A 14,791-nucleotide genomic window follows, 5' to 3' on the forward strand; every position below is an offset into this window, starting at 1 on the left:
TCCGGAACCGCGCTGCTGCTGCGGTCGCAGGTTCGAATCCTGCCTCGGGTATGGAAGTGTGTGATGTCCTTAGGTTAGTTAGGTTTAAGTAGTTCTAAGTCTAGGGGACTGATGACCTCAGATGTTAAGTCCCATAGTGCTTAGAGCCATTTGAACCATTTTGAACCCAATATAGCAGAGGAAGGCGCACCAGACTAAGTGTTGACTACATGGAAATGAGTCTAAGTCTCCTCGTGGTTACGCAGCACTACACTACAATCTCACAGCATCATAGCTCCAGCTAAACCATATCTGACCGACTGACCAGCTGCTCCATCACTGCCGTCACTGCCCCAACACTATGGCGGCTAGCCTTTTTATAGGCGGTAGAGCACGCGGCACCACTTGTTCTAGAAGTTTCCGGTACTCTCGAGCATTGCGTGTGTGTCACGCGGTAGCACGTGATGCCTACGTGACGGACAGGCCGTACTCCGCTATGTTCGCTATGTCCAAGGGTTGCGGCTTTTAAAGGCTCTCGAGCCTCGTGATGCGGCATAGTCCATTCTTGTTTAGATTAGATTAGATTTACTTTCATTCCAATTGATCCGTAGTGAGGAGGTCCTCCAGGATGTCGAACATGTCAGAAAAACAACAATACACGACAAATATTTACAACTAAAACCAGTAAGCTAATGTACCATTCCACAGGTCCCAAGTGGAATGATCGTCATATTTTAATGAACACTAAGAGTAATTTTACAAATACTAATGCACTGAATTTAAAATAAAAAAGTTTTTTATTTATTTATAAGGTAATAAACATGTAATACAACTACTGTAATACTTATTTACAATGAACACATTACTGCACTGAAATGGTGCAGAAGTTAGATTATACTTACACACACACACACACACACACAAATTTTCAATGAACACATTACTGCACTGAAATTGTGCAGAAGTTATGTTGTACTTATATACAAATCAGTTGGTTTTACTAAGAAATTCATCAATGGAGTAGAAGGAGTTGGCCACCAATAAATCCTTTAGGCTTCTCTTAAACTGAATTCCATTGGTTGTTAAGCTTTTTATGGCTCCTGGCAAGTTATTGAAAATGTGTGTTCCTGAATAATGCACACCTTTTTGTACAAGACTAAGTAACTTTAAATCCTTGTGAAGATTAATCTTATTTCTAGTATTGATTCCATGAATTGAGCTGTTGGTTTGAAAAAGTGACATATTTTTAAAGACAAATTTCATTAAGGAATAAATATATTGGGAAGCAGTAATTAGTATCCCTAGTTCCCTAAACGCGCTTCTGCAGGATGTTCTTGAGTTCACACCACATATAACTCTTACTGCACGTTTTTGTGCCCGGAAAACTTTAACTTGGCTTGATGAATTACCCCAAAAATAATCCCATATGACATTATGGAATGAAAGTAAGCATAGTATGCCAGCTTTTTCATTTTTATATCCCCAATGTCTGACAAAATTCGCATTGCAAACAGAGATTTGTTAAGACGCTTCAGCAGTTCTGTGGTGTGCTCCTCCCAGTTGAATTTATTATCAAGCTGTAATCTCAAGAATTTAACACTGTCCACTTCTTCTATCATCTTGTCATCATATGTTAGACATATACTCTTGGGACACCCCTTACAAGTTCTGAACTGCATGTAGTGTGGTTTTTCAAAGTTTAGTGACAAAGAATTGGCTAGGAACCAGTGATTAATGTCCACAAATATTTTATTGGCTGATCTTTCTAAGACTACACTTGATTTGCTATTTATTGCAATGTTTGTATCATCGGCAAAGTAAATATTACACATAAGCTACGTCCGGTCACTTCCGCCTCGCTGGTAGCAAGAATTTCTAAGCCTACATCTTACTAGATTTTTAACCCTGTTTTCTATCATTCGCGACATGGTGTGGGATGCTATTTGTTGCAACCAAAATTCACTGTTGGTGCTTGTCCAGGGCACTGAGACATGTGTGACCTACGTGAATGACATCCTACGACCCGAAGCCATACCCTCACTGCCTAACACGTCAGATGCTATTTTTCAGCAAGAGAATGCAGGACTACATGTTGCCGCACGGACACGTGACTTCTTGGTGTCACAGGATGTCAGTCTTTTGTTCTGGCCCGCGAGATCACCAGACTTGTAGCCTCTCAAAAATATGTGGGATATGGTGAAATGAAGGGTGCAGTGCTGTTACCCAGTGCCAACCACCACAGATGAACTTTGCAACCAGGTGAATGCAGCATGGATGGCTATACCACAGGACACCATTCGCTCCTTATACGCGTCGATGCCATCACGCACGGAACAACTTACGGTAGACCCTGTGCCTACTAGGCAACAGGACACATGCTGGACCGAGGTGACTGAAGTGCTAATCGTTGGTGCAGAACGTACTAATGTACATGTCCTGTGAATATGAACACCGATCTCCAGTCGTGCAAGGTGTTTTGTTTTTCTGAACAAGAGTGTAGTATTGACTCTGAATGTGTGCCAAAACTTTTTTCAATCAAACAGTTTTTTTTTCCTTTATTGAGTTTCGATTACCTCCGAAGGGGGCGGGCTGGCACCAGCTTAGTATGCCGCTCTTCAAGCTACAGAATTTGTTTTAAAAAGAGGAAGATAATAAACAAGAAAAAGAGGCGATAAAATCGGAGACTTAAACGGTAAAATGGCGGAAAAAAATCGTGGAACTTAAAACATAGTGACAAAGGGATGATGATGCTAATAAAGTAAATATGAAGTAGACAGGTAAAATAATAGACAGACAATTAAAAAACATGGCGACAGTCTGGTTTCTGTTCGAAAGAGACATAAAATTCACACCCAGCGACATCATGATTTCTGTTCGCAACACTTTGGAAAGACGAACAACACGGAACATTCACTTGAACACTGCACTAAAAAGTTGGCAAATATGACATACCAGAGCCCAGGGCAGGTGGGGGGAACCTTGTCAGATGATGGGAAAATAAAAAGGAGGGAAGGAGAGGAAAAACGAAGGGAGAGAAGGGGGGGGGGGGAGTTGCCGATGGAGGACGAGGAACCATAAGAGGGGTGTGGGGTGCTGGGCAGACGTGACAGGGAGTGGGGAAGGCAGAGGAGGGGAATACAAAAGGACTTGGGGGGGGGGGGAGAAGGGAAGTAGGGAGAGGGTAGGCAGGGAGAAAAACATGATGGAAGGGGGAGAGAGGGAGCCCAGGGAAAGGACGGAGGAAAGGAGGGGGGGTGAGGATCAGAGTTGATGGGAGGGATAAATGGATGGAGAGAGGGCATCATCTGGGAGGGGGAGTTGATGGAAGCCACCTTTGGAAAGGAAATGAAGGGTGTAGAGATGGAGGGTAGGGGGGACACAACAGTGAAGGCGTGGCAGGGGGTGGGGATGGGAGAGGAGAGCAGCAACCAGGGTGTGAGGGTGATCAAGGCGGCGGGAGGTGTAGAGCATGCAGAGATGTTCGAGGAATAGGAGCAGATGGGGGAAAGGAATGAGATCATAGAGGATCCGCGTGGGGGACGGGAAGCGTATACGGAAGGCGAGGCGGAGTGCATGACGCTCAAGGATCTGGAGGAAGTTATAGAATTTCTGGGAGGCAGATATGCAGGCGGGACTGGCATAACAGAGGATGTGACGGATGAAGGATTTGTAGGTGTGGAGGATGGTAGAGGGTTGTGACCCCCATGTCCGGCCAGAGAGGAGTTTGAGGAGGCGGTTGTGGGTTTTGGATTGGATGGAGCGGAGATGAGAGATCCAGGTCAAACAAATTTTGAATTTAGTGTTTAATTCTTATTTTTACCAAAATACAGCATTGAGAACTAATACAAACTTTTTCTTCCATAATTGGCTAGGGTAAGTAATGAAAACATTAGAATTGATAGCGTTGTGTGAGTGGTCCGCTTCCCGACGCGGCGTCAGTAGTAGAACTCGCGGTCCACCCAGCCGCCCGGGTGCTTGCGGATGAGGTAGCGGCGCGCCTCGTCGTAGAAGAGGATGAGCAGCGCCCAGGGCACGCCGCACAGCCACAGCTCGGGCCGCAGCGGGCGCAGGCGCAGCGTCGTGTTGACGCCGGGCGTGTACACCATGAAGCACGCCAGGCCCGAGCACACGAGCAGCCCCAGGTTGAGCGGCCAGTTGCGCATGTCCTGCTGCAGCAGCGACACCTTGCGCGTCTTGCAGATCAGCAGGTCGGCCCACTGCACCACCACGATGGCCACGAAGAACGCCGTGTGGCACATGTACTCCAGGTCCTTGCGCGCCTCGAACGTCCACTCGCGGCCCCACGAGTCCTGCAGGTCCTTGATGCCCTTCGCGTTCCACTCCTGCCGCACAGAGTTTTTTCCGTATACAATAGCTCCCTACTTAGCAATCATATACAACCGCTCGCTCACCGATAGATCTGTACCTACAGATTGGAAAATTGCGCAGGTCGCACAAGTGTTTTAGAAGGGTAGTAGGAGTAATCCGCCAAACTACAGACCTATATCATTGTCGTCGGTATGCAGTAGGGTTTTGGAGCATATACTGTATTCAAACATTATGAATCACCTCGAAGGAAACGATCTATTGATACGTAATCAGCATGGTTTCAGAAAACATCGTTCTTGTGCAACGCAGCTAGCTCTTTATTAGCACGAAGTAATGGCCGCTATCGACAGGGGATCTCAAGTTGATTCCGTATTTCTACATTTCCGGAAAGCTTTTGACACCGTTCCTCACAAGTGACTTCCAATCAAGCTGCGGGCCTATGGGGTATCATCTCAGTTGTGCGACTGGATTCGTGATTTCCTGTCGGGAAGGTCGCAGTTCGTAGTAATCATCGAGTAAAACTGAAGTGATATCAGGTGTTCCCCAGGGAAGTGTCCCAGGACCTCTGCTGTTCCTGATCTATATAAATGACCTGGATGACAATCTGAGCAGTTCTCTTAGGTTGTTCGCAGATGATGCTACAATTTACCATCTAGTAAGGTCATCCGAAGACCAGTATTAGTTGCAAAGCGATTCAGAGAAGATCGCTGTATGGTGTGGCAGGTGGCAGTTGACGCTAAATAACGAAAAGTGGGACGTGATCCACATGAGTTCCAAAAGAAATCCGTTGGAATTCGATTACTCGATAAATAGTACAATTCTCAAGGCTGTCAATTCAACTAAGTACCTGGGTGTAAAAATTACGAACAACTTCAATTGGAAAGACCACATAGATAATATTGGGAGAAGGCGAGCCAAAGGTTGCGTTCCATTGGCAAGACACTTAGAAGGCGCAACAAGTCCACTAAAGAGACAGCTTACACTACACTCGTTCGTCCTCCGTTAGAGGGATCCTTACCAGGTGGGATTGACGGAGGACATCGAAACGGTGCAAGAAAGGGCAGCTCGTTTTGTATTATCACGTAATAGGGGACAGAGTCTGGCAGATATGATACGCGAGTTGGGATGGAAGTCATTAAAGCAAACACGTTTTTCGTCGCGGCGAGATCTATTTACGAAATTTCAGTCACCAACTTTCTCTTCCGAATGCGAAAATATTTTGTTGAGCCCAACCTACACAGGTAGCAATGATCATCAAAATAAAATAAGAGAAATCAGAGCTCGAACAGAGAGGTTTAGGTGTTCGTTTTTCCCGCGCGCTGTTCGGGAGTGGAATGGTAGAGAGATAGTATGATTGTGGTTCGATGAACCCTCTGCCAAGCACTTAAATGTGAATTGCAGAGTAATCATGTAGATGTAGATGTAGATGTAATTTCATTCCCCTCGCCCCATATGTAAAGGAAATGAAAACAAAATTTGGGGCTGCCTTTTATTTTAAACTAAAAATCAAAGACGAACAATTACAGCACTTCGAGCACTGCATTTTCCATATAATCTGAATGAACTGCACAAGAATGAGAGATATTGCTGTAGCAGAGAGTATATTCTATTGGTGTGAGGGCTGTGGGTAGGAAGATAAGGGTGTGTTACAGAGAGAAGCAATGGAGAAAAGATTTAGGAGCCTAGGTGGATAGTGAGAAATACAGTCTGTGGAAAAGGCAGAGGATGAGGCATAGTGTGACATGTGGGTAGGGCAGTGGTTGCAAGAGGAAAGGGATGGGGTTGGGTGGAGACGGAAAGGAGAGAGGAGCCCTGACGTGGATTGAAAAGATATGATAGTTAAATCGAGACCTTAAGCTGTCGACAGGCGTTGCTATACATCAATGGGGACAGTTGAAAATGTGTGCCCCCACCGGGACTCGAACCCGTGATCTTAAATGGCAGACGCTCCATCCATCTGAGCCACCAAGGGCACAGAGGTTAGAGTGACTGCAGCGACTTATCACTTGCACACTCCCCGTGAGACCCACATGTCCGAAAGAACAGATACCATCCTTCATATAGTTAAGGTTAACTGTCCATTGACCTCCTTCTTCTGTGCAGATGTACACGCATTGTCCGAGCTCTTACGGGACTCGGTAAGATTGTCTGCCGCGAGTGATGAGTGTAATGGCCAGGGGCACTACAAATGTAGTGTGTGGACATTAAGTTGGGAATGTGGGTCTCATGGGAAGGGTGCAAGGGATACGTCCCTGCAGTCGCTCTGTCCTCTCTGCCCTCGGTGGCTCAGATGTACAGAGCGTCTGCCATGTAAGCAGGAGATCCCGGGTTCGAGTCCCGGTCGGGGCACACATTTTCAACTGTTCCCGTTGATGTATATCAACGCCTGTCGGCAGCTAAAGGTCTTGATTGAATTATTTCATTCTATAGAGCTGCACGGTCGCGGTCACAGCTGCAATCATATGGATTGGGAGAGGTGGGGAAGAGTTAAAGTTGGGAGGAGGGGTAAATATCAGGGCGGATCTCATTGTATGGGAGAGGGAGTTCGTTAAAGTTGCGTTGGAATAGGATATGGGGTGTTTGTAGGTGTATAGGCGGAGGGATGTGTTTGTGAAGACGCGGTAGCATGTTATGGTTAGTGGTTAGAGAGGAGACAATGGGGTTGTTCGAAACTAGTGTGCGGACAGTATCGGAGATGGGTGGGTGTTCGATGTCGGTGAGGAGAGGTAGAAATTTGATGAGACGGTAGGGGAACCATGTGGGAAAAGGTAAACGGACGCGGAAAGTGAGACGGAGTGTATGGCGTTCGAAGACTGGAGGGATTTATAGGACTTTGGTGGACAGTGATTCGTGCAACATTTGCATAACAAAGGATGGGTGAGATCAGGGTTTAGTAGGTGTGGAGAATAGTGGAGGGGTGTAATCCCGAAGTTCAGCCTCTTAGTAGCTTTAGTAGTTTCAGTCTATTGTGGGCTTTCTGTTTCACGATCAGTATATGAGTGTTCCACGTTAGTTGCTGGTCGAGGGTCAATCAAATGGTTGAAATGGCTCTATGCACATGTGTGGTTATCAGTCCCATTGACTTAGAACTACTTAAACATAACTAACCTAAGGATATCACACACATCCATGCCCAAGGCAGGATTCGAACCTGCGACCGTAGCAGCTGCGTGGTTCCGAACTGAAGCGTCTACAACCGCTCGGCCACTGCGATCAGCGTGAGGGTTAGTCCAAGGATAAATAAGCTGGATAGGACGGTTGTAAATGGTGAGGTAGAAGCTGCACAAACCGAAACGCATCGAGTTCTGTATCCGATAGTCGGTGGAGTACTTACACATTCTACGGAACAAGTAGGCGATATTTCGCTACGACATGCAACATGTCAATCTCTTTACAAAAAATCATATGTTTTATCGTTCAAAATATAGCTAAATTACGATCATTCTCAAAATATACACTGATTATATCATTCAAAGCATCGTTGAACATTCTCGGTACACCTACCGCTTTCATTCTCTGCGACTTTCGCCACAAAAGCAAATCATTGTCAAAGAAGTAAACGGAAATATGGAGGCTGTTGTGGTTGGCCAACACCGTGTTACTAGAGGAAGCCGAAAGGCACGCGTTTTAGCTCACGCAGGCTGGCGTGAGGTCTGGAGCAGGACAAGGAAATTAGAATTTAGAAAAAAAAACGGACGTAGCTGGTGGAATACTTAACTTTAATCCATTAATGGTGAACGTCGCTCTTGACATGATTCAGTATCAATAGTAACTGGTAATGGCGCCTTGCTAGGTCGTAGCAAATGACGTAGCTGAAGGCTATGCTAGCTATCGTCTCGGCAAATGAGAGCGTATTTTGTCAGTGAACCATAGCTAGCAAAGTCGTTTATACAACTGGGACGAGTGCTAGGAAGTCTCTCTAGATCTGCCGTGTGGCGGCGCTCGGTGTGCAATCATTGATAGTGGCGACACGCGGGTCCGACGTATACTAACGGACCGCGGCCGATTTAAAGGCTACCACCTAGCAAGTGTGGTGTCTGGCGGTGACACCACAGAGGCAGTAGTGTCTCGCTGCAGTGGACACTGTAACATCACAGTTATGTTTGTTTTAGGATAACAGTGTCTTATAATTTCTCAAATGACACCATATTCGCCACCGACGATTTCAATTTCAACATTTCGTCTTGCAATTAATGCCACGGGTTATACAGCAGTAAAATTTGGTAACAGTTCTGCATTTACGTGTTTCTTTCACGATATGTTCTCGCCAAAAGATGGTGTACTGTATACGTTAAACAGATAATGTCTCTGGCGAATGATAGTGCCAACGCAACTTCAACCGACTCTCCTCTCCCAGGTAATGAAATCCGCTCCGATATTTATCCATCCTACCAACTATAGCTTTCGCTGCTTATTTTCTTTCATCTTGTAACATCATAGATTAAGGGTCGACCTGCGACAGCAATCGCACAACTTGCGTACGGGCCGCGAGGTGCCGTCAGGAGCGCAACCGTATAAAAGTGCCGACGGTTTTCGGCCAGCTCTCCTTTTGTTGGCATCTCATTTTTGCCTGTTCTCTTATTTGCTTAGTTGCTTAGCTCTTATTCGTTTATGGCTCATGTTACTGTGCTCTCTTTCAGCCATTCTGATTGTTTTGATTTACTCCCAATTGAGAAGTGCTCATTTCGCCGTTTCACTTTTGCATATTTCTCATTTTGCTAATAGTATGCTCCTTAGCTTTTCACAGTTGAATTGATTATCATAGTCTCATGTACTGTTTGTTCATTTCAGCGTGTTCATATTTTGATGTTCTTTAAATATTGTAAAAATTATCGGAAGCATTTCTTCCCTCAAACTTGTGTAAAGTATTCTCGATGTAGGATTTGTTCTGTGACACAGGTGTAAGGTTTTGAATATAAATTATATACGAAACTGTGCTATAAAAGGAATTTATTTTTTCAGTTTGTACTACATCAGACGACAATTTTGTGATATGAGGGAGAAAATTGAAGGGCGAACCCATGGAAATAGTCTTAAGTGATCCCCTTTAAAAATAAAAATTTGTGTGACACTGAAAGACGTGACACTGTAGGCACCGAAAAATTACACGTCACAATCTCTCTCTCCCTTTCTCCCTCTCCTGATACCTCGGGCCTGCTCACTCACCAGCCTGGTTCGTCCGTTCCGGCTTCCCTAGTACACACCTTACCAATTACCCTCATTCTATGGATACCACACAACGGCTTATAAATTTATACCCACCATAATCCAAACGCTTAATCTGCCAACAGCTTCTTCACCCTGCGAAGGTCTTTAAGCTGTGGAGTGAAAGTGATGCGAAGTGCTTCATTTTAACGAACGTTGCCGTTTAATTTTCATTTTAAAGTTTTAAATGTCCATTTTTCTATTTCTATCTTTATCTGTCAGACTTTTTATGTTCCTCTTTAACCGAAGGAAACCATTCTGTATATTTGTAATCAACTCTACATTCTATTTTAAAATATTTTAACTTTCTGCATTTACACATATGTTTTCTCATTTCTTCATTAACTTTTGTAAATGCCCTAGGCTGGAGAGTTGGGTGGATACTGCTGGCGCCCCCCCCCCCCCCCCACCCCCCGTTCTTCTCCATCCTTCCCGTACGGAAAGAGGGGAGATAAAATAACAAAAAAGAAAAAAAAATGCTTACGTAAGCCATAGAGGCTCACATCTTTCTTATTTAATTCATGTTTGTTCACAAATGCTTTCTTTTCAACACGTGAGCGCTTTTCGATTAATTATTAATCCGAACTTTTCATTGATGTACTGCAAAACATATAAGTTTTTGTAAGTGATGTGTGTAACTTTTAAGTATATACTCGTTCCAGCTTTGAGCAGTTAAAATGACTTAATGCCCAAACTGCAATCTTGGAAATTGTAGTAAATATTTCAGCCGATGGTGAATATGACGCAATTTAAAAAAATTGCACGACACCGTGATAACACAATAAATAGAATTGTGATGTTACAGTGCTCATTGCAATCAGGTCCTATTACATCAGCGTCTTTTCGTTACTTTTACAAAAGTTAGTTGCTTTCTTGTCGAAGGCAATGTTCGATATTGACAAAAGTTCTGTATGTCATAGAGAATTGACGCAAGAAGTGCACTGCGAGCAGTTAATACAGCAAGGGCCATTCACAACTCGCAGGACAATAAAGATCACATCTACACTATTTCATGCATTACGCTCTTCAAATATGCGGAACGACATTGTTCCTTCACATTTTATGGTGCCATCTACTCACTCTGCAGAAAATCGTCATTCCCGCCTTTTCTCATCTCAGAATACATAAAATAATTCCCTTGTTCAAAATGTTCAAATGTGTGTGAAATCTTATGGGACTTAACTGCTAAGGTCGTCAGTCGCTAAGCGTACACACTACTTAACCTAAATTATCCTAAGGACAAACACACACACCCATGCCCGGGGGAGGACTCGAACCTCCGCCGGGACCAGCCGCACAGTCCATGCCAGCAGCGCCTTAGACCGCTCGGCTAATACCGCGTAATTCCCTTGTTCCTACCACAAATTCGTTAAGCTACATTTTCTGCTCACATCCCTTTATTTCATTTATAGTTCACCCACGAAACAGGTAGCTTCAAAACCCACGTTCGATCGATCTTGAATACAGTATAGGAGTGTGGTACCGTAAACAGATAGGATCAATGAAGGACACGGAAAATACCGGATAAGAGCTTGTTTCGTGGTATCGGTAAAGTAAGTATCACAGTTTCGCGAAAATGGTCGCCCAGATGCACTTGCCCAGTTCGTAGACGTCCGTTTAGCTGGAGTACCGCCATCAGTAAACTGCTGATTTCTCTTCCGCATCTGTCGCAAAGCGTTGGCCGGCCAGAAATTACTTCATGGGACCAAACAAGCCGGCCGCGGTGGACGAGCGGTTCTAGGCGCTTCAGTCCGGAACCGCGAGGCTGCTACGGTCGCAGGTTCGAATCCTGCCTCGGGCATGGATGTGTGTGATGTCCTTAGGTTAGTTAGGTTTAAGTAGTTCTAAGTTCTAGGGGACTGATGACCACAGATGTTAAGTCCCATAGTGCTCAGAGCCATTTGGACCAAACAAATGAAAGCCCGACGGTGCACAATGCGAACTGTATGGTGGACACTGGAGCACCTCCCACCAAACTTTGGCGACTTTCTCACGAACTAGAGCAGCAACATGGGGGCGAGCATTGTCGTGAAAAAGTCTGACATCATCAGCATTAATGTTGTGGCGTTTGTCACGAATGGCACGACGCAACTTAAATGAAGTTTTTATGTAGGTTGTGGGATTGACAGTGGTCCCGCATTCAGCAAAGTCCACCAATAACACACCACGCATATCCCAGAACTCTGTCACAAGGACTTCGTAGCAGACTGAGACACTTTGAATTTTGTTCGTTCCGAGGGAACCAGCACGTTTTCACTCCATAGAGACGCCTCCTTGGTTTCGGACGTGCAGTGGTACGCCCACGACGCATCACCAGTGATGATTTATTTGATAAAGTCACGCCCTTCTGCGTCATAACGCGTTAAGTGATCCAAGCTTGTCATCATTCGCTGGCCCTTGTAATTGTCTGTCAAGTTTTTGGGCACCCAGCCAGCAGTAACTTTACGAGATTTCAACGTATCATTAACGACATCGTACACCGCACCATAGGAAATACTGAACTGCTGCGATAATGTGCGCAGCTGCTCACGAAGGTCGTTCAAATTTGCTGCCTCAGTGTCTCCGACAGTCTGCGGGATTGCAACTATAATTGGCCGCCCGGAGCGTGCCGAATCACTAAAGTTCACACGGCCCTCTTGGAAGAATGCACAACACATCACTTAAAATTTCGAGGATCATAATGCACACCAAGTGGAGACATTGCTACCGTCCATACAGCCGTTTCCACACAAGTAACGCATGTCCCTGTGAATTTCACTCGGTTTATGTCCTTTGCTCCACAAATATCGAACTATACTTCGCTGCTCTTCACAAGTTGACGTCAGTAACATTTGCGCCATTTTCGTTCCGCAGTTCACACTTCTGTCGTTAGAGATGCTCATGAAAAAAAAAATACCCTCTGAAGTGCCAGCAGAATTGCCAACACTGTTTTTAGAGGAGGCCGAAATGCACGCTATAAGCTCACGCAGGCTGGCGTGAGGTCTGAAACGGGATACGTAATGAATGCTATAAAGAAAAGTACGTAGCTTCTGGAATACATTTGTAGAACATTGCTCTTGATGATAAAGAAATATTATAGCAATTGAATACGGCGTCTTGCTAGGTCGTAGCAAAAGTAGCTGAAGGCTATGCTAACTATCGTCTCGGCAAATAAGAGCGTAATTCTCAGTGAACCATGGCTAGCAACGTCGGCTGTACAACTGGGTCGAGTGCTAGTACGTCTCTCTCTAGACCTGCCGTGTGGTGGCGCTCGGTCTGCAATTACTGACAGTGGCGACAGGCGGGTCCGTCGTATACTAGCGGACCGCGGCCGATTTAAAAGCTACCACCTAGCAAGTGTGGTGTCTGGCGGTGACACCACACCCTCTGTAGCGCAAACTTCAGACTGTATCACCGTGAAATTTCGACTCCACATGGAATACCAGGGGAGAGAAAAATACATATTTGTGTGTTACTATCCGATCCTATCTCGTATTTATCCCAATCTTGTTTCAGCCCATCCCATCCTCCCCCTATCTGCGTCCATCTCTGTCTTCTCCCTCCCTCTTCCTTCCATCTTCTCCTATCCCGTTTTCTCTCCACCCCTACCCCATAGGAGGCGGCTGGTTCTTATCTTCTCAGTACTTCCTTCCAGATAGTAAGTGGTATGCATGCCAAGTTTCGCTGAAATCGATCAGGGTGTTTAGTAGAAGCTTTTCATCGGTAGCTTTTCCCAAGTATGCACGTGTCATATTTATATATATTTAATATATTCACACATACCTGTACACACTGTTCACCTGTACCTGCAGCGAATTTCGCCCTGCAGTTTTGTCTTCACACAACTCTATGATTATTACGTCAAACATTTTCAACTGTGTGTCATGCAATGATGTAATTTTGTACGTACACGCAGCATGATATGAGGATACTCTCTGCGAAAAGTGTTGTAAATAGAGTTAATGGTGAAGAAGAAATAAATTTGAACGTCATGCTTGATGCGTTAGTTTATCATGCATTCAGTGTTTATGACGCCGAATATCCTGAACTTTGTGTAACATTCAGTGGTATGGGTGAATCCTGCCTGCAAAATGTGTCACGAATACAGCTAGAAATATAGAAATAATAAATTAAAAAGGTCAGGCTTCATGCGGCAGTTTTACTGCATTAACAGCAAGAATATAGTAACCGATAACTTTTTTCCTTTCATAATTTTGTGAGGGTCGTCAGGAAGTTTCGTAAAGGTATGAAATTTTGTGCAAGGTTTGTTCCAAGTCACTAAGTGGTCTCGTTCTCAAATACGGGATGAATAAACTCAGATAATTCGCGCGTCGTGGCTACGCTTCTTGACCCCCCCACTCCCAACCCTTTGGTAGATATGTGGTTCGTATCCCCACAGTGATTATTTACAGACAGTTTGTTTGAAATCGGTCCAGTGGTTTAGCAGGCAATGTGGAACACACATACATACAATTTTACATTAATGTGGATTGTATCTACCTGTAGTCTTCATTAGAGCTTGAACCCGGCTGGGAACACTTTCAAAGAGGTGTCTAAATGTCTGTGGAGGAATGGCAGCCTACCCTTTCTCAAGAGGCGACACCAGAGAAGGTAGTGATGATGGACGATGGAGTCTGGAGCGAAGCTGACGTCCTAACTCACACAGATGTGATACACTGAGTTCAGGTAGGGGCTCTAAGCAGGCCAGTCCATTTCAGGAATGTTATTGTCGACAAACCATAGGCTGGCAGATGGTGCTTTATAACAGGATGAATTGCCGTGAAATACTATCAATCATCGTTTCCGAACTGTTACTCTGCTGTACACACTAAACAATACTGTAAAATGAGTTCATATTGTTCTGCATTTAGTGTTTTCTTAACCCTTTGTTTCCTGACATAAGAAAAAAATTTACTTTTTAACATTTTCTTTGCAGAATTTATGCTATTGTGGCCTCAAATGACGGTAGGATTTTTTGTAAAATTTTATTTTATTTTTTCCAACGTTTTTCACTTCTGGTGCTCAGAAGTACCGTCAGACACCATGGACAGAACCACAACATGCGTAGAAAAATGCTCCAATTTTTATAACTTGTACTTTATTCCACATAAATATTAAATATTTTTACATTAGAAAATTAATTAACAAAAATATGATATTTCTGAATTTTTTTTTTAAATTCGCATAAATTTACCTTACTATGTGTGTCCGGTATTCACATTGAGGTGAAGGTGTAAACGGCAAAGAACACTCTGAGGCATCATTATCCGAAAAAGTGGAGTTTGTTTCACAATCTGCC

The 14,791-nt window shown here is 44.4% G+C and overlaps 1 protein-coding gene and 1 non-coding gene across 2 annotated transcripts in view; one reads left to right on the forward strand and one right to left on the reverse strand.

Annotated features, from left to right (window-relative positions):
* Positions 1 to 3,914: 3,914 nt before the first annotated feature.
* Positions 3,915 to 14,791, reverse strand: part of LOC126171883 (sodium/potassium-transporting ATPase subunit alpha-2-like) — a 139,144-nt gene continuing 128,267 nt past the window's right edge. Inside the window, exon 9 of the mRNA XM_049920878.1 lies at positions 3,915 to 4,322. Within this exon, the coding sequence (XP_049776835.1) occupies positions 3,915 to 4,322 (408 nt within the window). The remainder of the gene's footprint in view (positions 4,323 to 14,791) is intronic.
* Positions 6,583 to 6,657, forward strand: Trnat-ugu (transfer RNA threonine (anticodon UGU)). The gene has a single exon. It is a non-coding gene; the product is annotated as a tRNA-Thr (tRNA).

This window comes from Schistocerca cancellata, chromosome 1 (genome assembly GCF_023864275.1).
Source record: "Schistocerca cancellata isolate TAMUIC-IGC-003103 chromosome 1, iqSchCanc2.1, whole genome shotgun sequence".
Lineage (NCBI taxonomy): Eukaryota > Metazoa > Arthropoda > Insecta > Orthoptera > Acrididae > Schistocerca > Schistocerca cancellata.